Source organism: Chiloscyllium punctatum, chromosome 32, assembly GCF_047496795.1.
Source record: "Chiloscyllium punctatum isolate Juve2018m chromosome 32, sChiPun1.3, whole genome shotgun sequence".
Lineage (NCBI taxonomy): Eukaryota > Metazoa > Chordata > Chondrichthyes > Orectolobiformes > Hemiscylliidae > Chiloscyllium > Chiloscyllium punctatum.
Genome location: NC_092770.1, coordinates 62,317,921 through 62,343,061, shown reverse-complemented (window position 1 = coordinate 62,343,061; position 25,141 = coordinate 62,317,921). Strand labels below are relative to the sequence as shown.

The window sequence follows — 25,141 nt, the reverse complement described above, 5'->3', positions numbered from 1 at the left end:
AAGGTGAGAGGAGAAAAATTTAAAGGTATCTGGGGGGGGGGGGGGGGGGGGCAACTTTTCAGAGGGTCGTGTGTTTATGAAAGGAGCTGCCAGAGGAAGTGGTGGAGGCTGGTGCAATTACAACATTTAAAAGGCTTCTGGATGGGGATATGAATAGGAAGGGTTTACAGGGAAATGGGGCCAAATGTTGGCAAATGGGACTAGACTAATTTAGGATATCTGGTCGAGATGGATGAGTTGGACTGAAGTGTCTGCTTCCATACTGTACAACTCTATGACTCCTTGTCATGTCAATTTACTTTCAAAAATACAAGCATAACTTCCTTAGGCAAAAAGATCTACATTAATTTAATCCATTCTCTGATATCTCTCCCCCTTTTGTAATCTAAGGTTGTGGATTGTGTAATCAATTCAGAGTGTAATTAATTTACCTTTTCCTGATGAAGGGCTTTTGCCCAAAATATCGATTCTCCTATTCCTCGGATGCTGCCTGACCTGCTGTGCTTTTCCAGCACCACACTCTCGACTCTGATCTCCAGCATTGGCCGTCCTCACTTTCTCTTAATTATTTCAGAGGTTCAATTCTTGTCAAACGTCGAGTGAAAATGTATCATAATGTTTAGCCACATTGTGTCCATCCTGTTGAGATGACATCTCCCATCATACTGACCACTGTGCACTTTTCCTCCTTCACTGTCCCCATCTCCTCTTCTGATTTGTTGTGTTGTTATCCTTTAGCATCATTTCTCTTTCTATGTTGCCCAGTTCAATGAAATTACTGTTGCTTGCTATTTGCTTATCAGCATTTTTTTTTGTTCATGGACTGTCAACATTGTTGGCCATCATTAATTACTTATGTCTAATTGCCCTAAAGCAGGATCAGTCTCTGCCAGAATTAGTACAGCGCTTGTCATTTAAGTATTTCTACAGTGTTGTTTGGGAAGGGTGTTCCAGCATTTTGTGACCCTGAGATTGGCTCCTCAGTGACATCATTCAAAATCTTCTGTACATATGTTGAAAATCCCCAGCCTGAACTGTGCAAACTCTCTCTCAAATCCTGCACATCTTTATGCTGCTGTACTGTAGGTGTGATCCCAAGACTTGGACAAGGCACAACTCTCTTCAACAGAACATCTGTAAAGCTAAAGATGCTACCTCGATAGTTATAATAAGCTCCTCTAACTTAATACTGACTCCACCATACTGTGGCCTTTCACAAAGCAAGGCTGTCGACATACTTCTCACATATGCTCAATTTTGATCAGAATCCACTTTTTCTGTTTATCTCCATCTCCAACCCTAATTTTGTCCCCTGTTAATGGAACCTTCATCCATTCTCTCCTCAGTGCTCAATGTATTCAATGCTGTCCTTGCTGATCCCCGTCGACTCAAACTTGTCAAAACTGTTACTATTCATGTCCTTTCCCACAGGAAGCCATGTTTATCCATCACTGAGTTAAATTGACACCCTGTGCTCCAACCTATCAGATCTAAAATATTTTTCCTTCTTTTTAAAGTCTTTGACTATCTGATCCCCTCAATTTCTGCAAACCTTCTCCAACTTATTCTCCCCCACTCCCTTCAATCTTTTAAGTTTAAAAATCACCAGGTTTAGGGAATCGAGTGCTTCCAAATAAACCTGTTGGACTATAAACCTGTTGGTGTTGTGTCACTTTTAACTTGTCCACCCCAGTCCAACACTGGCATCTGCAAATCAGGCTTTTAATGCTGTTTTCTCAGAACTTCAGACCCACAAAGCAACAAGTAGCACTGTTTTAAGCAGTTTCAGCAAGTTTCCAACAGTCAGGAAGAGAGAGTACTTCCAGAGTGAGAAACAACCCAAAACAGCAAATAGTTTGGGGAATGCGAAGGAAGTGTGAGAATTCGGTGCAGGGACGAAGAGGTGAGTTTCACTTGCTTTGTTGGTTCATAGTTTTTAAGGTTTTGTTTTCAAATTGGAGAAATTGAAGCCCATGATCAGGGCCCCTCACCAATGAAGGGCATCACAGGTAAACCATAACTTAATTGGTTGGTGATAGTCAAATTAGTAGCTATCTGAGTTACTTTCAGCTTGAAGGTTAAAAGGGAAAATATTTTCAGGCTACAAACTAAAAGTTCAGTGCAAAATTTTTAAAAATCAAATTAAGCGGGGGATTCAAGATGGTGGCAACCCAGTAGGTCCACCCTGCTGAGCTCTGGACAGAACCCAGACCCACCCTCCCTTTATTACCCAATGTGGTAGAAATAGCTATTTTGTGACCCTTCAAATTGTTCAGTGTCACTTAAAAATAGTTAGGAAAACGATTAAAGGGAAGGGACCGCGAGGATTGCAACAAGCAGGGACCCCCCTGCAACAACGGATTCATCCATGGCCGCAGAGTTGGCCACCGCGATTGCCCCAGGGGACTTGCCTATGAAGCAGAGCCTGATCTCAAAATTTGTGAAACCCCAAGAGAAGATTGATTCATCGATGGAGGAGATCTGGGCCAGGCTTGAACTGATCTCAGTCATGCTGCAGAAACATGACCAGGAGATCCAACGCTTCAGGCAGCATGTCAGGGAGGTGGAGCAATGGGCCGCAGTCTCTGAAACCACGGCAGAATCCTCGGTCGATCAGGTTCATGCCCTGGAACAGCGGGTACGGGCCATTGGAAGAACATCCATCTGGTGGGGCTCCCTGAATGGGAGGAGGAAGGCCAGCTCATCAGCTATTTGGAGCAATGGCGTCTGAGGTTTTTGAAGCTGGAGGTCGAGGTAGGCCGGGTGCAGGTCGACCGGGCCCATTGGGGCGCAGTGCGCAGGCCTGGATCAGACCAGCGACCCTGCCCGGTCCTAGTTCGACTCTAGCATTACAGAGATAAGCAAATGCTGCTAGAGGCCTCTAGAGCACTGGGGAAGGATCCACAGGCTCTGATATACAAAGGATCGTGAATTATGCTTTTCCAAGACTTTTCACCTGTCATGATTCATAAGAGGAAGGCCTTTGAGGTAAAAAGGAGGATGAGGGACTTGAATACCAGTATTTCATTAGATATCCAGCAATATTACATTTCAGCCACAGAGGGTCTGTGTTCAATTTTGACTCACCGGAAAAGGAAAAGGACTTCCTGGGTGCTTTAAAATAGACTGGCTGGCCTGAATAAAATGGACAATAATGTTTATTTTGTTTATTCTATGTAATTTGCTTGGTTTATCTGGTTGTCGGGGTCGGCTTATTTTAAAATATATGTTGGGGTCGTAATTGTTTCTTTTCTTTTTCTTCTTTCTCTTCTCTCTCCACTTCTGTCATCCTTTGTTCCTTTTCTCCTTTATCATTTCTTTTTATTCTTTTTATTCTTTTCTGGTGTGGGATGGGAGGAGTGGTTGGAGGGAGCAGGGAGAGATTATATATTTCTGTTCTACCAGGAGTGCCTCGAATTACAGTATGGAGGGGACAGGTTGAGTGCCCACATTTAACTTTCTTGTTGTAAGGTATGGTATTTTTTTCTCACTTTGTGTTATCTGGGGTGGGGACATGGCGTCAGCTAGAAGAAGTCATGGAGGGGTTAGTGGGTAGTATGAGCGCCCCCTGTCGGCAAGGGGGAAAAGTCTCCTTTCATTTGTGTTATATGTTGGGATGTTGTAGAAGTAGCTGTTAGAAGTTTTTGATTTGCTAGTTTTGGAAGTTGTATTTTTAAATTTATATGAACTGTTTGTTGTTTTCACTCGGGGTGCTACAAGTGGGGTTCTTCCTCCCGGGGGGGGTTCACGGACTGTTTGAACAATCATGGCTAGCCAGTAGTTTAAATAGTGCACCTGGAAGGTTAAGGGGAGTCATTCACCAATTAAGAGAAAAATAGAAACTGTCAAGCATTGGAAAAGAGAGGGTTGATGTAGCCTTGCTGTAAGAAACACATTTAACTGATAAGGAGCATTTGAAGTTGCAACAGGGAGGGATCAGACAAGTGTTTTTCTCATTCTTTAATTTGAAAAGTAGAGGAGTTGCAATTCTCATGCAGAAGAATCTCCCATTTCAAATGTTAGACCAAATTAAGGGTGAATATGGGCGATTTATAATTCTTAAGTCTTTAATACACGGAGAGGAATATGGGATTTTGAATGCATATTGTCCCCCCGGTGCACCCCCTTAAATTTTTAACAGATGTGCTTTCCAGGTTGATGGCTCTTGGGCACATCATACAATTATAGGGGGAGACTTTAATCGTCTTATTGACCCTGAGGTGGACAGGATGTGGGTATGTCCAGGCAGTTGGTGGACCTGAACAGGGAGCTGGGGTTGGTGGACATGTGGAGATGTCTTCACCCCGAAGGTAGGGATTTTACCTTTTTCTCTGATCCACATAAGTGCTATGTTTTTTGTCCCATTGATCTTTTTGATTTTGGTGCTGTCTTGCAGAATACGGAACGTTGCCCTTTCTGATCATGCAGCAGTGTACATGGTGGTCAAGGCCAGTGGTGATGGGATAGGCTCCCAGCACTGGTGCATGGACACTTTCCTCTTGAAAGATAGCAAGCATTTTTCACAGGAATTTAAAATGTTTTGGGACATAAATTTGGGTAGGGCCAGTAATCCAACACCTATGCACAGGATTTGATTATTTCTTACTCAGCGACCCAGAATCAGCAGAGGGGAGAACAGCAATGTTTGCTCAAGGCTCGCCTGAAGGCAGCTGAGACAGCATACTTTGACAGACCGTCTGTAACCAAATTGCAGCAGATTACAGCTGTAAGGGCTACTTTGAATGCTGCACTCACCCAGACAGCAAAGAGGGAATTCTCTTTTGCGAAACAGGTTACTTGAATATGGTGATAAACCAGGTAGATATCTAGCTTACTTGGCCAGAAAGAGGAATGTTCTCACCCCCCCACCCCAATCTATCACATCCATCAGAGACAGTGCTGGTACTTTTACTTGCAATACCAAAAAGATTAATGCAGTGTTTAGGAAGTTTTACTCTGAGCTGAACCGATTGGAGGACTGTGAGGACAGACTGATAAAGATGGAATCCTTTTTTAAGGCCCAGGACCTTCCAGGTGTAACTTCAGAGCAGGTGTTCTTTCTGGATGTCCCCCCCCTCCCCACCCCCCCCCCACCCCGACAATCCAGGAAATACAGGAGGCGGTGAGGCTGCTCCAGACTGGTATAGTACCCAGCCCAGACAGGTTTCAAAGTGAGTTTAATAAGGAGTTTATAGACATACTGGCCCAAGTCACTCTTGGATACGGATAACTACTCATTCAGTCAGAACTGCCTCCCGTCCTCTTTGAGAGAAGCAAATATTTCTCTTCCTTTTAAAGAAAGGAAACGCTCAGAGGATTACACTTCATATAGGCCCATATCATTACTCAACATGGATTTTAAAATTCTGTTGAAAATGCTGGCGTTAAGGTTGGAGAGGTTTTTGCCTTTCATCGTAAAAGAGGACCAGATAGGTTTTACCGATAATATTAGAAGAATATTAAATATGGTGCAGGTATGCCAGCAAATATAGTTTCCGGATTTGGTAGTCTCCCTGGATGCAGAAAACGTTTGGCCAGGTGGAGTGGCCGTACCTCTTTTATGTCCTGGAACAGTTTGGTCTTGGAGGGGTTTTTGCCAAGTGGGTGGTACGGTTACATAGTGACCCGAAAGCAGCGGTTCTCCCTATTTAAGGTGGTATAAGGTCAGATAAGTTTAGTATCGGCAGAGACAGCTGACAAGAGTGTCCTCTCTCATCGCTATTATTTACATTGGTGACTGAACCACTGGCAGAGGCCATTCGGAAGGATTCCGATACAATTGCTCCAGAGGTAGGGTGAGGCAGATATAAGATCACCCTCTATGCAGATAATTATCTTCTCTTTTTAACTGATCCAATTACATCTGTGCCCTGTTTAATACAAGTGATTAATCTATTTGGTTTGTTCTCAGGGTATAAAATAAATTTTATGAAGTTGGAGGCCACGCCTGGAGGAGCCTTATTAGAATATCCAATTTTGGGGTTGGAACCCCCCCCCCGACTCCCCACATTTCCCTTTCAGGTGGTCACAGGGAGATTTCCTGTATTTAGGCATTTTTATCACCATAGCCTTCAATCAATTACATAAAGCCAACTTTGTGCAGTTGCTGGAGAAAATAAGGCAGGACGTTCGACTCTTGAAGGTTCTCCTGATATCCTAGTTGAGTAGAATAGCTCCAGTCAAAATGAATGATCTTCTTCACTTATTATATCCCATGCGAATGTTCTCTTTGATTTTGCCAAGGCAAGCACTATGGAGGCTTTACAGTTGGCTCGGGATCTTCCATCTGACATCATAGGCAGCCTCTTATTAAGCTGGATAAATTGCAGCTTCCTCAGGGGATGGGACGTTTGGATTTCCCGGACTTTAAGAAATATCAATTGAGTTCCTTACTATCCTATGTGGCTGACTGGGCCTGCCAGGACCCGCGATCAACTTAGTTGGACATCAAGGCCTCCCAGGCAAAATGTCCCCTCATCAATGTGTCGTTTATAGACAAGATGAGGACTGTTATGGACCATTGCAGAAACCCGATTGTCCTTAACACAGTTAAAGCATGGAGATCGATGCGGCAAGGTGAGGGCAACTTACAACAAACTCACCCTTTCACTCCTATCGTGAAACTGTTGGTATTCTGGCCGGGATTGATGGACTCTGGCTTTAAGCTCTGGGAGTCTAGAGGGGTCTCCTGTCTGGGAGATTTATTTGATGGGGAGGTCATGGTGTCCTTTTGGAATATGAGCTATCTAGGAAGGACCTCTTTCGCTACTTTCAGGTTAGGGACTTTATACAAAAAAAAATTGACGGTTAGTCCCTATAAGTCGGATATGGAAAGGAGAGTACTCTGGCCTGAGCGCTCTCTCAGTCAGTACCCTTTATTACTTATTAAGAAGTAACATTTCAAAGGACATTGAGCGGCTATACAGAATCTGGACTCGGGAATTGGGGGTGGAAAACTCCTCGGAGGTGTGGGAGGATATTTCGGAGAACGTAAGGAAGATTTCAACCTGTAACAGGACACAGGTTATGCAACTGAAGGTACTTCAAGGGCTCATCTGGCACTGGCGTGGTTTGTGAAATTGAAGACAAGATTGTCCCCAATGTACCCTGAATGTAAAACTGATGTTGGCACTCTTACTCATTACTTGTGGTCATGCCACAAGCTTCATGGGTATTGGGATGCCATAATGAGTGTTTTTGGAAGAGGTTTTGGGAACTGAGGTTAAGTTGGATCCAGTGTCCCACTGCTTGGGTCTTCCAAATCTCCCCTCATTGGACACGCATGGTAAGAAATTGTTTATTCTGTGTGAGGAAGAATATTCTAACGAGCCGGAGAATACCCTGGCTCTTTCGGGCTGGCGTAGATTAGTTATAGAGCATATCCCCTGGATTTCCTTACAAGCATGGTGCACCAGAAAAACGGAACTGGTTTATAGAACGTGGTGGCCCTTTCTGAAATGCAGACCTGTCGGCTCTATTGGTCAGAACCTTTGTCTAGTCAGGAGGGTTACATCTGGTGGTCCTGTAGTGCCTGAGCGGGGGAAGAATCCTGAACAAATACAGATTTGCTTACTAATGCTCCTGGTGGTGGGGAGTATCAGTGAGATTGCGCTGAGTGCAGTACTTTAACTGAATATAAGCTAGGTTACCTTTGTATAACTTTGTTTAATGTTTTTTTTCTTATTTACTGAATTGTGGTTTTTGTAGGTTTGTTTTGCCTCGCACTCTCCTCAGTGGTTGGAGTAGACTACAAAGAACAAAGAAAATATACAGCCTGGGAACAGGTCCTTTGGCCCTCCAAGCCTGAGCCGATCCAAATCTACTATCTAAATCTATCACCCAATTCCTAAGCATCTGTATCCCTCTGCTCCCCACTTACTCATGCATCTGTCCAGACGCATCTTAAGTGAATCTACCGTGCCTGCCTCTACCATCTGTGCTGGCAACATGTTCCAGATACTCACCACCCTCTGTGTAAAGTATTTGCTGCGTATATCCCCCTTAAACTTTTCACTTCTCACCTTAAGCAATTGTCAATTATAATATAATTGTCATTATATTGTAAAGTTATTACATTTTTTTGTAGTGATTTTGTAATTTTATGAAAAATGTAAACTTTTTCTCAAAAGTATTTACAAAAATATTAAATTAAAGTAGCAATTAAAATAGAAATACCAGGCCAGACAATATGTTGTCACTGCATGATGTGGGAGCAAGGTGACCCTATTGTGGTTCATATGTCTATGAAGGATTTAATGATTATCTTGTAAGTAGTTCTTTAACCATGGTGAATTATTTTATAAAACCATACTAGAGAGAGACTCACTGAAGAGTTTTGGTGTTTTGTTTTCTCTTGGTTGAGTCTTAGGAATGAACAGGGTAAATAGTTGTATGTCAGATTCAGGTAAGTGTCTGGATTGTTTTAACTTGGAGAAAACACAAACTATTAGCTTTTCTTCAAGCTACGTTTGGCATTGCTGCAGAAGTTGGACTTGTAAAATAATAGCCTTAAGTTTATGACTATGAAGGGGTCGCTAGAAGGGTAAGCAGTTTAGTTTTACAAACTCCAGCTGCAAAGTATTTGGTTAAACCCATAAAGTGGCTATTTAAAATTCAAATTTTGCACTTAGTTGTACGTGGTCTCAAGGAAAATGTAATGACTGAACCCTAGCTAATTCAAATTCTGAGTATAATAAAGGAATTCTTACCACAGTAGAGTCATTCATTTGAGATCAATGAGATTGTATTTGTGGTTTTGCAATTTTTTAAACTTGTATTATATGTCAGTAGTTCAGCTTGTTCATCTGAATGTGTGTAATAAACATGATTGTTAAAACCAAATCTGGAGCAATATACATGTCTTTCAGAGGAAAACCACCTTGTTAAATTCAACAAAAAAACCAATGTTCTAAAAGCCAGATTTTGATCTGCAGTCATAACACACTATATTGACAGTTGCTATTTAGGTGTTATTAATAAAGGGCAGAGCTGAGCTCTGGGCATTGCTTTTAAAAAAAAAACCCATTGTATCAGATATCAAGTGTGATTTATCAAGTTAATTTGCATTACTGAATGTTTGGGTTCTTTCTAAGAGTTGGATTCCAGTTGAGACAATCACTAGAATGGAATTTGTTGGTGAAAGATCAAAGCTGATGCTGCCATTTTTAAACTGAATGTAACAATGACAGAGTGATAGACAGGTAGGTTCATAACTCAAGGTGATGGCGGTGAAACAGATAAAGGTGGCATCCAATTCTTATGTGGAAGACAACACTTTTCTGTTGGAGGAAATCAGAAGCCACACAACACCAGGTTATAGTCCAACAGGTTTATTTAAAATCACAAGCTTTTGGAGTGCTGTTTCTTCATAAGGCAAAAAGTGGAGGGAAACACACAGACATAGAATGTCTAAGTGGAGAGATAATAGCAATCTAGTGAATAAGTTTAGGATCAGCATTTTGATGCAGGAATAAAAAGAGTCAAGAAGATTCTTAGACTCTAGAAGGTTTGTGTTGGCAACAAAATAAATACTGTTGGGCAATTCTCTGGCTGCAACTGATTAGGAAAAATTAAATCTCAGCAATGTCAGTTTCACATAACTGTATATTGGATATCTCCATGTGTCAGTATGGAATGATAAGGCCAACCATGTAAAGGCAGCAGATATAGTGAAGAAAAACTAGGAGAAACAAAAAAAAAGAGTGCACTGTGGTGAGTCAGAGGATCTTTGAGCTCCATCAGGGTTCTTACCCTGCTGTAGAAGGGATGAAAATCTGATGGAATGTTCAACCATAAATTCTGGCCATTTGCTTCTGATTCTCTGAATTAAACAAAAGTGGATTTAATAACATTAGGCCAAACAGAAAATTGTAACATAATGGAACAGCACATCACCTGATCAGACCCAGAAGTAGGACTGAAGGTGGAGAGAAGTTGTTTCAAACTGGGTTCACTGAATTTCTTTTGACTGCACATTAGGATATCTTTAAGGAGCTCTCATCAATGGATCTTTAGCCTCTTCTTTCCACTGGAGTGGATAATCCCAAATAGACAGACAGACATCAACATCTCTTTTTGTTAAGAAAGATACAGCTCAGTGTTGTTTAATTAAAAACAATTTTGAATATAAAAGTTTTTGATTCTAGTTATATTTGTTGATCTAAGCCTGACTGGAGTATATACCAAATCAATGACAGACATCTTTGTATTGCCTCTTATTGTTCTATTTCAAGGTAATTCCAGACAACTGTTCAGAAGAGACTTTAAGACACATGTAGGCAGTAAAATGAGCTGATTTAGTGACCTTCTTGGAATAATTTTCCAGGCAGTCTTTCCGGTGACCCTAAAATAGCTTTTTAACAAATCATATTGCTCATGACCTTGGCTAACATTAACATTTTTGAACATTACTTAGGATTTCTCATGACAAAACAAGCACATTTATAATGATAGGTAGATACACAGAGCAACATGATACTTTGAAGGCTGATGTGTAGTCGCTTGCCCATTGAATACAGTGGCCTGTTCCTTCTTCTAAAGGCATCAACAATAGTAGACACCTGCAGTCTTACAGATGCTTTCACCAGCAGTTACAAGTGATTCACCAAATTGCACTACTATTCTGAAGCAAATGCAAAATCATTTGGAGTTGATTTTCACTTGCATTGAAAACCTCATCTCAAATTGTGTGCTTATTAACAGATACTTAACATGATACAACCATCAATTCTCTACTAGCCATATTCCCATTTATTTTAATCTTGTCAAAACAGCTGCTCGATAGCACAAAGCATTCCAGCTCAATGTTACATACTAAAATGTGAACAGCTAAAATTCAAAACATTAATCTTAGCTCTAATCAATATCATTTTAAGAGAGATCCATGATTATTTCTGAATGACATTATCTTTAAATCTGTAGTCAAAACATTCTTTGTTGAAAACAATGTTGAAATCAGCTTTATTCATCTGGATTTCCATCCAGAATGGATTTGAATGAAAAAGGATTAAACTTGTAGCCAGCTCCAGCATAGAACTTATTCTGGAACTCAACCCTAGGAGGGAAAACAAAATTGGGTGCGGTGTTAAATACTACTTCATATTGATCCATTTCGGTAGGAAGATCTCAGCTCATTTCAGTTTAATTGACAGATATTCCTCAATTACAATCCACTACATTTCCCATCCCAAATATAGTATTTATGAATTTACACAATCATAAACTAAAGATTCCACAGTCATTTCCAAGGAATTCTCTACCTCAGTGATATAGCGTTTTCTTGGATCTCAATTGAGTATTTCTTTGTTGAGAGATTAAAATGGTTCTCTCTCCTTTGCAGTCAGCTTGTCCCCACTCGTAACCTCCTGTTAACCCCCTAATTTCTCTACTCCATCTTCACCCTTCTTTGCAACCTCTTCCTTCAGTCCCCAGGAAACCTATAATTCTCTCCACTTTCCCTGTTGCAACTGCATCCTCCTCCCTCCCCTAGCTGACACCAATGCCCAGATGGAAATCTTAGGTTCACCAAAAGCCTGCATATCCCAAGCAATGGTGACTCTCAACACTCACCCTCTCCAACTCTAGACCCTCCCCACGCCTTTTACACATCCCTCTGGTTCTGGACTTCACACCACTGCGCTAACTCTCTGATCCTGCACTCAGCAACTCCTTCATGGTCAATGACTTTCCTCACTTCTTCCAATCATAGACTTAGATAGTTTACTAGCAAACTGACCAGCATTAACCCCAGAAAAACAGCAGCCGATGACTGGGGATGTAGCTTCTCATCATATTCGTCCAATCCATTCAAGAGGATGATTTTCTTTCATTGGCCATCCTCAATGTGTGCTGGATGCCTTTGGGACTTTGAGGTAAATCTGCACACTTGGCCCATAGGTTTCTATGACTTATTGGTCTTTCTACAGGTGGCAGATTTACCTCAATGTCCCAAACGTATCCAGGAAAAATGGCTCATGGAGTCTGCACAACCCTCCAAAGAGCATCCCAATGTATCCCCACATTTGACCATGGCTAATCCACCTAGCCTGCACATCGCTGGATACCATGGGGCAATTTAGCATGACCAATCCACACAAACTGAACACTTTTTGGATTGTGGGAAGAAACCAGAGCACCTGGAGGAAACCCATGCAGACATGGGGAGGAAACCACATAGACACTTGCCAAAGGCTGGAATCAAACCCAAGTCCCTGGGTCTGTGAGGCAGAAGTGCTAATCACTGTGCCACTGTACCACCAACCCAATGTGTATTTGAGCATTGATATGAAGGTGTTGTAGAGGAGGCAGAAAAGATTAATGGTTGTGTTTCCAGGGGCGAGAGTCTGCATGAATATAAATTGAGAAACTGGCACTGTTTTCTGAGCAGACCAAAACAAGATTTGATTGAGCTGTTCAATATTACAGAGTCAACTGGGGTAAAAAAAAAAAAATTACTGTTCCACTGGTGAAAGGGCAAGAATCACAAGACAGGCTTAAAAGGTCTTAAAAATCTGACAGAGGGAAAGCTTACTTTTTGAACAGTGAGTGATTAGGTAGATCCAATCATGGCTTTCAAAAGGAAATTTGATAAGCACCTTCAGAGGAAAATAAACTGCAGACCTACAGGGGAGATAGTGGGAGTGTGACTTAGATGTTCTCACAGAGAGCAAGCATTGACATGGCAGACTGAATGGCCACAGCACACAGAGAAACAATTCCATGATTTAGACCCCTCCAGGACAGCTAACGTACACTGAACGCTTGCTTACCAGTGAAGACGTAGAGCATGTAGGAAAGCAGATAATCCTTCCATTACCAACAAAATAGCAACTGTTAAGATGGCAAAAATTGCAAATATGATGAAGACACCAATGAGGCCAGCCCAAGAAGTACTACTCAAGCCAATGCGCATCACCATGGTCCAGAGGACTTCAGACAACTCTAGGAATAAAAAAGAGACATATATTGAGGTTGAATTGCATCTCAATACAGATATTTGGCAATTTCTGAACAAGATAGTAAGATTTTGGGGGCTAAGATTTTATTATTTTGGTAAGTCCATGTTCCTAAATGTTCAAGTAGAGATACACAATTCACCCTTGGTCACTAGTATGCCAGTGTTATCCACATTATAGGAGTCCATAGCCTGTTCAAAAGGTAAGCTCCAACCATGGGCCAAAGACATGGTATTGTTAAGGGATCAGCAAACAGTTAAAACAAGTACTGTTCTCTCTCCATTTCTCACAGTTATTATGCAGCTGAAGTAGTAAATATGGATCAAACTTTTTTTTTAAAAAGTGAAGTTAAATTTTGAATTTCTTTGTCACAAATTGTTTCCAGATATTACAGAAGTATATTTTCATTAAACAGAAAATGAGTGTATCTAGCATGATTAATGTAAGCCATCTGCAAATGATTTTTTCAACTTTTTGTGTTAAAGTACTTTTCTCCCCCATACTTTGGGATTTCATTTTCTCCTGCCCTCTCTCCCACTCCTCACTGGGAAAAGTGCAGTCTGCTACAGATGATTTTCACTGAAGAGTTTGTAAAGCAGAACAGTTCCTGATTTTACAGAATGCTGGACTGTCATCTGAAACAAAGTGAACTTTGAATAAAAGATTCAGTTCCATTCCACATCAGCAGCCCAAGCATTCGCCCATAGTGTTACTAGTCACCTCAGCTGGGGCCAAACCACTTGCTTACCTGCATGAGCCAAGCTCAGAGCCCACAACCGGAGATAGGATGCAGTGTTAGAGATGCAGCCAAGACAGTACTCAATTGTGTGGATGGCTTGGTGCACAAAAACATCACCAAAGTTGAACTGGAATAACACAAGAGAAAGAAATACTACTTGCAGCCATTACAGAAGTCTCTTTTCAGTTATGCTAAGCTTCATTGTTCCAGCACCACCTCCACACCACAGCTTGCCACCTCTAGTTGATGAAAGCAGCAAATAACTGAGTCACATGCGGATTCTAAGTGTCATGGCAACTCATGTTAGATGGGGACATCCCTGTGGGGCAACAGAAAAGGAATGAATACCTAGATATTCAAGAGCTATACATCTCTTACCAGACCCCACAAGGAAGTGATCCTGATGGAAGTGATCATAAGCTGGATAACAATGAGGTTTAGAGAATTTGCTAAAAATTCAATAACTAACGACTCCACAATCTATGACACAAGTAATTTGGTTTCCTGAAAAAAAATACCAGATTAAATGTCTGCTTTACATTTGTAGAATTTTCAGACAGTGTACTCTACCTTCACTGAGAAGAAGATTAACATGGCCTTTGTTCAATCACCGGAATAGACTATTAAACACTGCACGTACAGAATTTCCCAGAGTGTACTAAGGACGTCTAGTATCCCAGGCTGTTATACTGTCATTTTTAAACTGTGATTGGTTTTCTTGGCCAAGTCACAACTGCACAGCCAGACTGCACAGGATTTAACAGTAGTGCACTGCATATGGGTCATGTAATGTTATGGATCATAAACTTATTCTTTACAGACATTTATCCTTCATTGTACATCAATTTAAATGTAAAACAGTGCCCTTAATGGTACAATCCTGAACAGTTATTATTTTGACATGTCAAAATTGGGCTTTAATCCCTGCGTTAAATGTGTTAGACTTGCCTCTTCACTGTGATCATCACCATGGTCACTGGTGCTCCGTTGCTGGGGTTGTAGGATATCAGCATCAACGTCAAGTGAAGCATATACATTCTCTGGTGCAGACTCCGACTGAGGCAAAATAAAAAAAGGATCCAAAGTTTAGTTGACTAAGTTTCACCTGCTAATCCTAGATGTTTCCAAACTATATGGTGGAAACAGGTCTGGTGGGAGAGGTCTCTGTATAACACTGGGGTACAGTACTGGTGGGGACAGGTCTGTCACTGCATAAGGAGAAAGTGAGGACGACAGATGCTGGAGGTCGAGTGGAGTGTGGGGTGCTGGAAAAGCACAGGTCAGGCAGTTCCAAGGAGCAGGAGAATCATCGTTTCAGGCAGAAGGCTGGAGTGGGCCTCCTCTATCACCGTACCCTAACCATCCGATGCCTGGAGCCTCACTTTCCACCCCACCAACCTCTGGATACACTGTATTATCCTCTATTACTTCCACCACCTACAAACAGACTGCACTACCAGGGATATATTTCTCTCCCCATCCCATCTGCATTTCAGAGAGACCAAACCCTCTGCAACTCCCTTGTTAGATCCACACTCCCCACTAGCCCACACCCCACTCCCAGCACCTCCCCCTGCCAAAGCAAGAAGTGCAAAACCTGCGCCCACACCTCCCCTCCATTCAAAGCTCCAAAGGATCCTTCCATATCGGACAGATATTTAACCTGTACATCCACACATATCGTCTACTGTATCCATTGCACCCCATATTGTCTCCTCTACATCGGGGAGATAGGACACCAACTTGCAGAACATTTCAGAGAACATCTGAGATACCCACACCAACCTATCCCTCCGCTCTGTGGCCAAAAAAGTTAACTCCCCCTCCCATCCTACCAAGGACATGCAGGCCCTGGGCTTCCTCCACTGCCAAACCTTAACCATCCGATGCCTGGAGGAAGAAAGCCTCATCTTCTGCCTTGGGACCCTTCAACTACACAGGGTTAATGTGGATTTCACCAGTTTCCTCATTTCCCCTCCCCCAACCTTATCCAAATCCCGAGCCTCCAACTCAGCACCGCCCTCTTGACCTGGCCATAGTCTTTCCCATCTATCTGCTCTACCCCCTCTCCAACCTATCACCTTCACCCCCCACCACCTTCATTACCTATCACATCACCAGCTACCTTACCCACAGGCCCATCCACCTCCCATTTATCTCCCAACCCCTCTGCCCACAAGCCTCTTTCCTGATGAAGGACTTATGCCCGAAACGTCAATTCTCCTGCTCCTTGGATGCTGACTGACCTGCTGGGATTTTCCAGTACCACACTCTCTACTGTCACTGTATAAAAATGGGTACAGTACTGGTTGGGACAGGTCGATCTCTGTATAACACTAGGGTACAGTACTGATGAGGACAAGTCTTTGTCATGCAATTTCAGTATACTCCATAATAAAATTATGTAAATCCCTCAATTTTTAGTTTATCTTGAACCCAAAATGATTCAGTTTAAACTAAGTTGTCCATAGTGTTCAGGGATGTGTAGGTGAGGTGCATTAGTCAGGGGTAAATGTAGAGTAATAGGATAGGGGAATGGGTCTGGGTGGGTTACTCTTTGGAGGGTCAGTGTGGACTTGTTGGGCCAAAGGGTATGTAGGGATTCTATGATCTATACTCCACTTGCCTAAACGAGTGCATCTCCAACAACAGTCTAGAAGAGACCCATTTGATTAGCACATTCACAAACATTCACTCTCTCCACCACCACCACCACATGGTAGAAGTATATTGTTATGAAGGTGTAGAAGTGAACTGTACCTTTAAGTTAAAATCTAGCAGAACTACCTGACAGCACCAAGTGTTCTGAACAAGATACAATGTAACCTTTTGGTCCAGCAGCTAGTGTTGCTGGTTGCCTGGAGACAAAAACAAATTCGAATTGGGCCAATCAATTTAAATTATACCCCCCAAAAGCAAAATCAGATTCCAATCAAGTTTGTATTTAGTGTTAACAATATCAAAAAAAAAACAATGACACAATCCGATACTTTGGGTAGAAGACTGGGGAAAATGTGAGCAGTTGAGGGAGAACTGCTAAGCCACCGACATATGCAGACTGCCCAGAGAATAGTTCTCTTAAAAAGGTGCCTTTATCAGTGACCTGTGAAACAGAAATCCCTAAGGTAAAAAAAAGAGAGAAAGATATAATGAGAAGATTCAATGACTGGCTGGTTTTGAAATTTGAATTTTGGTGAATCTTAATTGGGGGTTTTAAGAGACCAGTATTATTGAAGGGGAAGGTAAAAGACAAGTTAGAGAAAGGAGATGTAAGTCGTAGTTAATTATCCTGTGTTATACTTTAAGAAATAAAATTGTTAATATTTACTTTTAAAAAAAAGTGACCAATGGGATAGCTCTTGGCTTCTCGAATTTTCACAGATTACCACACAGAGTAAATCTTTTGTTTTGCTGGTTTAAAATGGGGGGGTACCCCGTGTCATAACAATATGACATCTGAAAGATGTACCAAGACTCTTCATGTCTTCAAAACATATAAACACTACCATTCAAAAAGACAGGGCAGCAGATACATGGAACCGCCACTTGAGATCCCTGCCAGCCTCGGAAAATATCTCCATTCTTTCACAGTGGATGGGCCAAAATCCTGGAACTCCCTCCCTAATGGCATTGTGGGTGTACCTACAGTAAACAGACTGCAGCTCATCACTACCTTCTCAAGGGCAGCTTGGGCAATAAATGCTGACACAGTAGCAACGCCCACATCCAGTGAATGAAAAGAAAAAAAGAACAATTTTTCCAAGGTCTAGGTAGACATACTGTTCCCATGATTCAAGAGTGAAAACTAAAGTTCACAGGTTAAAGATCACTGCAAACAAAAATTATTTATGCATCAGGTGGTTTAGATCTGGAATGCATTGTGTGATGATGAGAACACACACCACAGTCGCTGTCAAAAGGGAACTGGCTATGTACTTACAGTAGGGGGGGTGGGTGGGAGTGATGGGTTAGCAGAATGGAAATAGCTAAGTTGGCCAGGTTGAGAGTTAATCAGAACAGAGAAGAATAGGAATGGTACCTAGAGTTAACCACCCCATTATATTCCTCACATACAACCATCAGGATTCAATTATCTTTATTCTTACCACACGTTGAGCTTTTCTATGATTCGATCGCAAAATGAAGGGCTTCAGAAAAAGCATCCAGGGGACAGCTATGATTGCAATAATGACCAGAAAGCTTTGAACCTCTTGCTGTGAAAAGAGAAAGTTAAGTTAGGGAGGGGAGGGGAGGGGAGGGACAGACAGACATTGGAGTTCTCTTCAGTGCCTATTGAGATTTGAAAAGCATGAATTCACTTTCGTAAATCTATGCTGAATCTGTTTGATCCTGGCACTCTTCTCCAACTGTTCTATTATTAAAATTTTTCACAACAGAGTCCAGCATTTTCTCCATTAGTAACAGGAGGCAGACAAGTCTATAATTCTGTTTTCACGCTACCTCCTTTTTAATTAGTGGGGTTACGTTATCCAATCCATAGGAACTGTTCCAGAGTCTATAAAATCTTGAGAGATTACCACTATCTCCATTTCTTAAGTGACTGATCAGCCTTCAATCCTACTTTCCTACTAATAGCAATTTCCTTCAGTTGCTCTTTCTCCAACATATCTGCTACGTACTTTGGGTTCTGGGACTGGAAACCTGCGACCAAGTATGCCCCAAGGTCTAGTGCTGGGTTTGATGCTTTCGGTCATTGCTATAAGTGACTTGGATATGACTATAGGAGTAATGTTTAGTAAGTTTGCAAATTACATCAAAATTGGTTGTGTAGTGGACTGCGAAGGAGGTTACCTCAGAGTACATTGGGACCCTGGTCGGATGGGCCATTAGACAGAGGAGTGGCAGATGGAGTTTATTTTAGATAAATATGAGCTGTTGCATTTTGGTAAGGCAAGCCAAGGTAGGACTTATACAGTTAATGATAGGGTCCTGGGGAGTGTTACCGAACAAAGAACTTGGAATGCAGATTCATCGTTCCTTGAAGTTGGAGTTACAGGTAGACAGGGCAGTGAAGGCAAGTGTACCAAATGCTGCCTGCCTTTGTTTGGTTAATGCAATGAGTATAGGAGTTGGGAAGCCATGTTGCAGCTGTACAGGACATTAATTAGGCAAGGTTTGGAATACTCCATTCACTTCTGGCCTCCCTGCTGTAGGAAAGATGTTGTTAAACGTGAAAGGGTGCAGGAAAGATTTGCGGGGATGTTGCCAAGGCTGGAAGGTTGAAGTATCAAAAGGTTGGTGGTAACCTTACAGAAGTCTATAAAATCATGAGGGGCATGGATAGGGTGAATAGTAAAGGTCTTTCCCCCAGCATAGTGGATTCCAAAACACATGTAAGGTGACAGGGCAAAGATATAGAAGGGACCTCAGGGACAATCTTTTCACACAGAGTGGTGCGAGTATGGAATGAACTGCCAGAAGTAGTGGAGGAGGCTAGCACAATCACAACATTTAAGAGACATCTGGATGGGTACATGATTAGGAAGGATTTAGCGGATATGGGCCAAGTGCTGGAAAATGGGACTAAATTAATTTAGGATTTCTGGTCTGCATGGACAAGTTGAATCAAAAGGGACTGTTTCTGTGCTGTGCAACTCTATGACTGTACTTCTTTTGTGAACACTGAACCAAAGAATGCATTTAATTGGCCAGCCATCTCTGCATTCCCCATTATAAATTCCCTCTGTTTCCACATTTGTCTTCAGCAATCTTTTTTTCTTTTCACATACGTATGCAAACTTCTTCAGCCAGTTTCTTTTTATTCTCACAAGTTACTCTCTAGATGGCTCCTCAGTGGATTGGCCCAGAAAACCATCCTGTACCCATTCCAACTCTTGCTTACAATACCTCAATTACCTTGTCAACTACCTGTTAAATTTTGTACATCTCTGCTTCTATTGTCCTTTCAAGTGGTAAGCACACAATCCTTACCACACTGAAACATTACCTCCTCAAATCCCCTTGAAAACGTCTAGTTTTATTTCAAACCTAGTCATCCTGTATGGACCCTCAACTAACATGTTCAGGTCCATTGCCCAGAAATATCTTGATGACTCCATTTAAAATGTTATTGCATGTTTGCAGCATCACTATATGTATGAGTAATAGAGGAAATTTATCGGTCGTTCGACCAGCGATTGAATTTTAGACAAGGCATTTTAACAGCTCAAATAAAACATGTGACACTTGCCTGGTGACTATATAACAGCTGGTTGGAAGGATCATTGTAACTAAATAGAAACATGTTGATGAAGTGTATTAGAATACTGGGAGCAATCTGAGAATTCTTAACGTGGTAAAAACACCACTTAAAAATAACCATGAAGACCAGGTAACCAAATAGACTCAAAATGAAGATCATCTCAGGGACAAACTGAAGGATGATGTTGATCTTGTTGTTAAAGTATCTATAAAACAGAAGGAGGGAAAGAACGAGTTATATTCAGGTCAAGACCTTGAAATGAATGTTTGGCTGAATGAATGAACGAATGAATGTTTGGACGGACGGACGAACGAACGAACGAACGAACGTATCAATACTTGCATTTATATACCACTATTCAGTCTTAAGACATGGAGCGCACTTTTCAGCCAATGAGGCACTTTCAAAATATGTAATACTTTAATTTCATTTTGGCTTACATTTACAATATCAGAAACAGCACCCAACTTGTACATAGCATAGCATGAACTATCAAAAACCTATGCAATATTGTCCAGATAATGTGCTTTAGAAATATTGGTTGTGTGATTATTATTAGCCACTACACCATTCTTCCTTAAAATAATACAGGTGGAGCAGTGAGGAAATGCTGAACTGTCAGAGGTATTATCTATCAGATGGGATTATAAACAGAGATTTCACCTAGTCTCTTCGGTACTACTTGAAGAGGAGGAAGAGTCCTGCCTGGTGTCCTGGCCAATACTTACATCCCTTCTGTACATATTTTCAGATCAAGTGTTAGTTAGTCTCAAGGCACTCACCTAAGATGTTAACGTTTACCATCCTCCAGTGAAAGGGTTTTGCTGATTTCTAATCTTGCTCAATACTGACTCATTTCACACATTTGAAACTGCTTCAGAAGAATGTCCTTTACCTATAAAGAATTTCCGGCCTGAAGGGGGCAGTGTTGTTGGATCTGGCTGTTAAGTGAATGAATGAAGTACCAATAGGGAAAGTACCCCGAGAATAGTGATCATATTATAATGAAGTATGAAAAAGGGTTAGGAGTATTCTAGAGCAAGAATATTTAATTGGAGGAGTACCCAGCTTCTGTCTGGAGAATGGAAAGGTCATGGATAAACTGGAATCAGATCAATTGGAAAAGCTGTTATCTCAAAAGTTCTGGTTCCTGAAAACCGGCTCCAGCGAATCACTAATTTCTGATGTTAAAGCTGGAGTTAGGTTCCTTTGCACATTTCTTTCATTGGAACAGCCGTGTACAGGTTGAAATACTTTATGGAACAAGCACAATACTGTGCATTCCTGGCAGAAATAGCTTATAATGAGATTAAGCACAAAACAGAAGAGAAATTTTGTACTGTTAGTTACTTCAGGACCTATCTTAGTTAAATAAACACTAAGTTGAAATGGTGTGCATGTCTACATTCATAAACAAAATAATCTGTAAGATGAAATACATTTAAAACATAGAAACTGTTTATAATTCTGTAAATTTATGCTAAAATACACAATTGATGAATCCATAATTGACCAAACTCCATCTAGTGGAAAAAGTTGATCAGTGCAACAGAACTCTGCATTAACTGGGCCTCAGTGCAAATTAAGAATGTGAGTCAGCAAAGAGGCAGATACTGGAGACTTTAAATGTAAGAAGAAAGGGCAGGGAACAGGAAACCAACAGCAGAGTGGTGGGGTTTAGTGGTGAAGAGGGACTGAATACAGGGACAAAAACCAGGGGAAAGCTGTGGAACCTCAGGACGGAGGCTGAGAGATTTGACCTCAGGCAAACCACACAACAGACATCTGAAAACAAAATCACAATGTTGTTTGCCTCAATGCCAATTAAAATCTTGTTAATGGCATTGAAGCAAAACAACATTAACTGACTCAACCTTTAAAGGGGGACTTGCTGTCGGAGCTGGTGCAAGGGTAGTTGATGTACTTTTCCAAAAAGAGGGATAAGTAGGGTAACAAATGCCAGGGCTATTTGGTCAGGAATGATGCACAGTGCAAGGAAATCATGCATCTAATTGAAAGGTCAATGAGTAAGTGAGATAAGGGAAGAGGAGAAACAAAGATAATACATGAGGATACCGGCAGCTAACATGAAATGGAATTCAAAAATCTTCGACAAGCATACAAATAGCAAAGGGCTAACAGGAGGCAGGTTTAGGGTGATTAAGGACTTTGCTCAGAGACACTTTTCAACAGGAGTATTGCTCTCTCTCTTTATCAAGGATAATGGTATCAAAGTCACGAGAAGGCAGTTGCAATACTGGATGGTCTAATATCAGTTAAAGGGATAGGATTATGAGAGACAAGTATGGATACGCTCAACGTGCAAGTGAAAAAAGGGATGATGATTTTGGCACTTTGGAGGTCATTATACATTCAGAAGAATTCTGGCAAGGCAAGCATTTATTGATCATTTTTAGCCACCTTAAAAAAAATTAGTAAAAGTTGGCCTTGTTAAACCGTTGCTTTCCATCCAGTGCATATATACCAACGGTGCTATTGAGGGAGGGAATTCCAGGATTTTAACCCAGTGACAGCAAAGGAACAGCAATGTAATCCCAACCAGAATAGTGCATAGCTTGAAGGCAAATGCTCTGTGTAAAGGCTGCTGTTATCCCTTTATGTGGTACAAATCTTGGATTAGGAAGATGTTGTTGCAGAGACTTGGTCAGTGGATGAGGCAAGTTTTTGTGTCCTGGACGGTGCCAACCTTTCTGCGCATTGTTAGATCTGTACTCATTCAGGTAAATAGAGACAGTTTCAACATACCTCTTGACTTATGCCTTGTATACAATGGGCAATTGGGTGGAGAGTTCCTCATCACTAAATTCCTCGACCCGAGAGTATATCCACAGTATTTATATGCCTTGCGAGGTTTAATTCTTGGTAAATGCAAACCCCTTCAATTTTGAGAGTGGGATTTCAGTATTGATAATGATACGAAAAGATTAAGGGGAGATGATGAAGTTCTCTCCTTACTGGAATTGGTCACTGCCTGATACTTAGGGGCAAATAATATTGGACCACTTAACTGAATGTTGTCCAAGTCTTGCTGCATGGGCTACTCAGTATTTGAAGAAATGGTCCTGAACACTGCAAACATCCAATGTTCCCCAATGCTGACTGCATGACATGTCTTTGATAATACAATGGATTTGATTAGTGACTCCACCCCAAGTACCTTATACAGCCATTTCCTCAATCGAAGGCGATTGTGGTCCAAAGACCACAACCACCTTCCCAAAAATATCCAACTGAGCCAAACAAGTGAAAGAAACAAGAGTAACGTATCAATTGTCGATGTGACACAAAGTTTGTATCCCTTACCCATGCAAACACTGGACAGACTGCCAAGCCTTCTCTCAGTCAGAAGTTTATCTGTTTACCAGTGATTAGATGTCAAAAAAGTTTCCCTAGTTCTAGTGTGCCTGGGGACATTTATTGTCATTAAAAAAAAAAATCACAACATATATAAATCCAGAAATTGCTAGAAAAGCTCAGCAGGTTTGGCAGCATCTGTGGAGAGAAATCAGAAATTCAGAATTCTGAGGAATGGTCACTTGGCCTGAAACTTTAACTGGGATTTCTCTCCACAGATGCTGCCAGATCTGCTGAGCTTTCTCAGCAATTTTTGTTTGTGTTTCTGATTTACAACATCCACAGTTCTTTTGGTTTTTGTGATATATAAATATCAGTCTACGTAAACAAACCTGAAATAAACTCTTGCACTTACATGTGATTGAAAATACTGAGGACCACACCGAAGATCATCTGTACAATACCAAGGATGACTGACATCTTCATCTTGTAGGAGTTGAGGAAAGTTAACTTGTTTGAAGCTATATTCCAAATCTTTGAAATAACAAAGAATGCCTCTTACTAGCTGTTGGAGGTGAAGTCAAAAGTAATTTGGAGACAATAATTTGCACTGAATTTATATGTAAACTCTCAAAATGATACTACATTAAATTCTTCTGTGACCTCAACTGATGTGTGCACTCTGTGACCATGCACCTTATCCCTTTACTATCCCTTATTCAATTATAGACTGTTCATTAGACCGATTTGGTGTTTTGATTCCATTGAATGTCAAATGCTCCAAGTTTATCACTTCTGTTAATAATGATGAATTGGTCATTTGGTCATAATTTGGTTAAGACCATAAAACAGAAGAGCAGATGTAGACCATTCAAGCCTATCAAGTCTGCTCTACTCTGGCTGATCTGATAATCCTCAACTCAAGTTTTCATAACCCCTTATCCCCTTCCTGATTAAAAATCTATCTCAGCCTGGAATATACTTCAAAACCCAACCTTGACAGCCCTTTGTGGTTAAAAAAAAATCCACAGAATCACTCCCTTGAGATGAAAATCCTCCTGTGTCTTATGACCTCTGTTTTAAATGGGCAACCCTTGAATCCAAGATTATATCCTCTGTTCCAAGACTCTCACCCAAGGGGAATCAACTCTCCGCATTTACCACATCAGATCCTGTATGAAATCTTGTTGGCTTCAATAAGCTCTCATTCTTCTATATTCCAACAAATACAGGTCCAACTTACTCAGCCTCTCATAAGACAGTCTCTCCTCCATGACTGGCGTCAACCTAATGAAATCTTCTTTCAGCTACACCCAATGACAGTATATCTTTTCTTAGGTAAGGGTCCAAAATCTTTCACAGTATTCCAATGGTCCTATAGTTTACCTTCCATTTATATTCCACCCTTTTGAAATGAAGGCCAATATTCTACTTCTCTTTCCTTTGATCCACTGAACATGGATGCTAGCTTTTTATGATTCATGGATGAGGACTCCCAAATCCGAGTCTACGGTTCTGCTTCTCTATACTTCCTGCCAAACCTTACCTTTACCATATGACGTTCCATCCACAATGTTTGTTGCCCACTCATTTAATCTGTATTCCATTTTTTAAAATTATTTGTGGGACTTGGATGTCATTGGTAGCCCATCCCTATTTGCTCTCGAGAAGGTGGTGGTGAGCTGTCTTCTTGACAACCAAGGGGCTTGCCATGCCATTTCGGTTCTGGATTAGTGGTGCTGGAAGAGCACAGCAGTTCAGGCAGCATCCAAGGAGCAGCGAAATCAACGTTTCGGGCAAAAGCCCTTCATCTTTTGCCCGAAATGTTGATTTCGAAGCTCCTTGGATGCTGCCTGAACTGCTGTGCTCTTCCAGCACCACTAATCCAGAATCTGATTTCCAGCATCTGCA

The 25,141-nt window shown here is 41.3% G+C and overlaps 1 protein-coding gene across 1 annotated transcript in view; it reads right to left on the bottom strand.

Annotated features, from left to right (window-relative positions):
* Positions 1-9,327: 9,327 nt before the first annotated feature.
* LOC140458225 (V-type proton ATPase 116 kDa subunit a 4-like) overlaps positions 9,328-25,141 on the bottom strand; it is a 69,235-nt gene continuing 53,421 nt past the window's right edge. The window contains exons 15-21 of the mRNA XM_072552499.1: positions 23,646-23,764; positions 19,904-20,120; positions 17,799-17,906; positions 14,641-14,748; positions 13,702-13,819; positions 12,768-12,939; positions 9,328-11,053 (exon numbers count right to left, since the gene is read on the bottom strand). Of these exons, the coding sequence (XP_072408600.1) occupies positions 10,960-11,053; positions 12,768-12,939; positions 13,702-13,819; positions 14,641-14,748; positions 17,799-17,906; positions 19,904-20,120; positions 23,646-23,764 (936 nt within the window). The 3' untranslated portion in view covers positions 9,328-10,959. The remainder of the gene's footprint in view (positions 11,054-12,767; positions 12,940-13,701; positions 13,820-14,640; positions 14,749-17,798; positions 17,907-19,903; positions 20,121-23,645; positions 23,765-25,141) is intronic.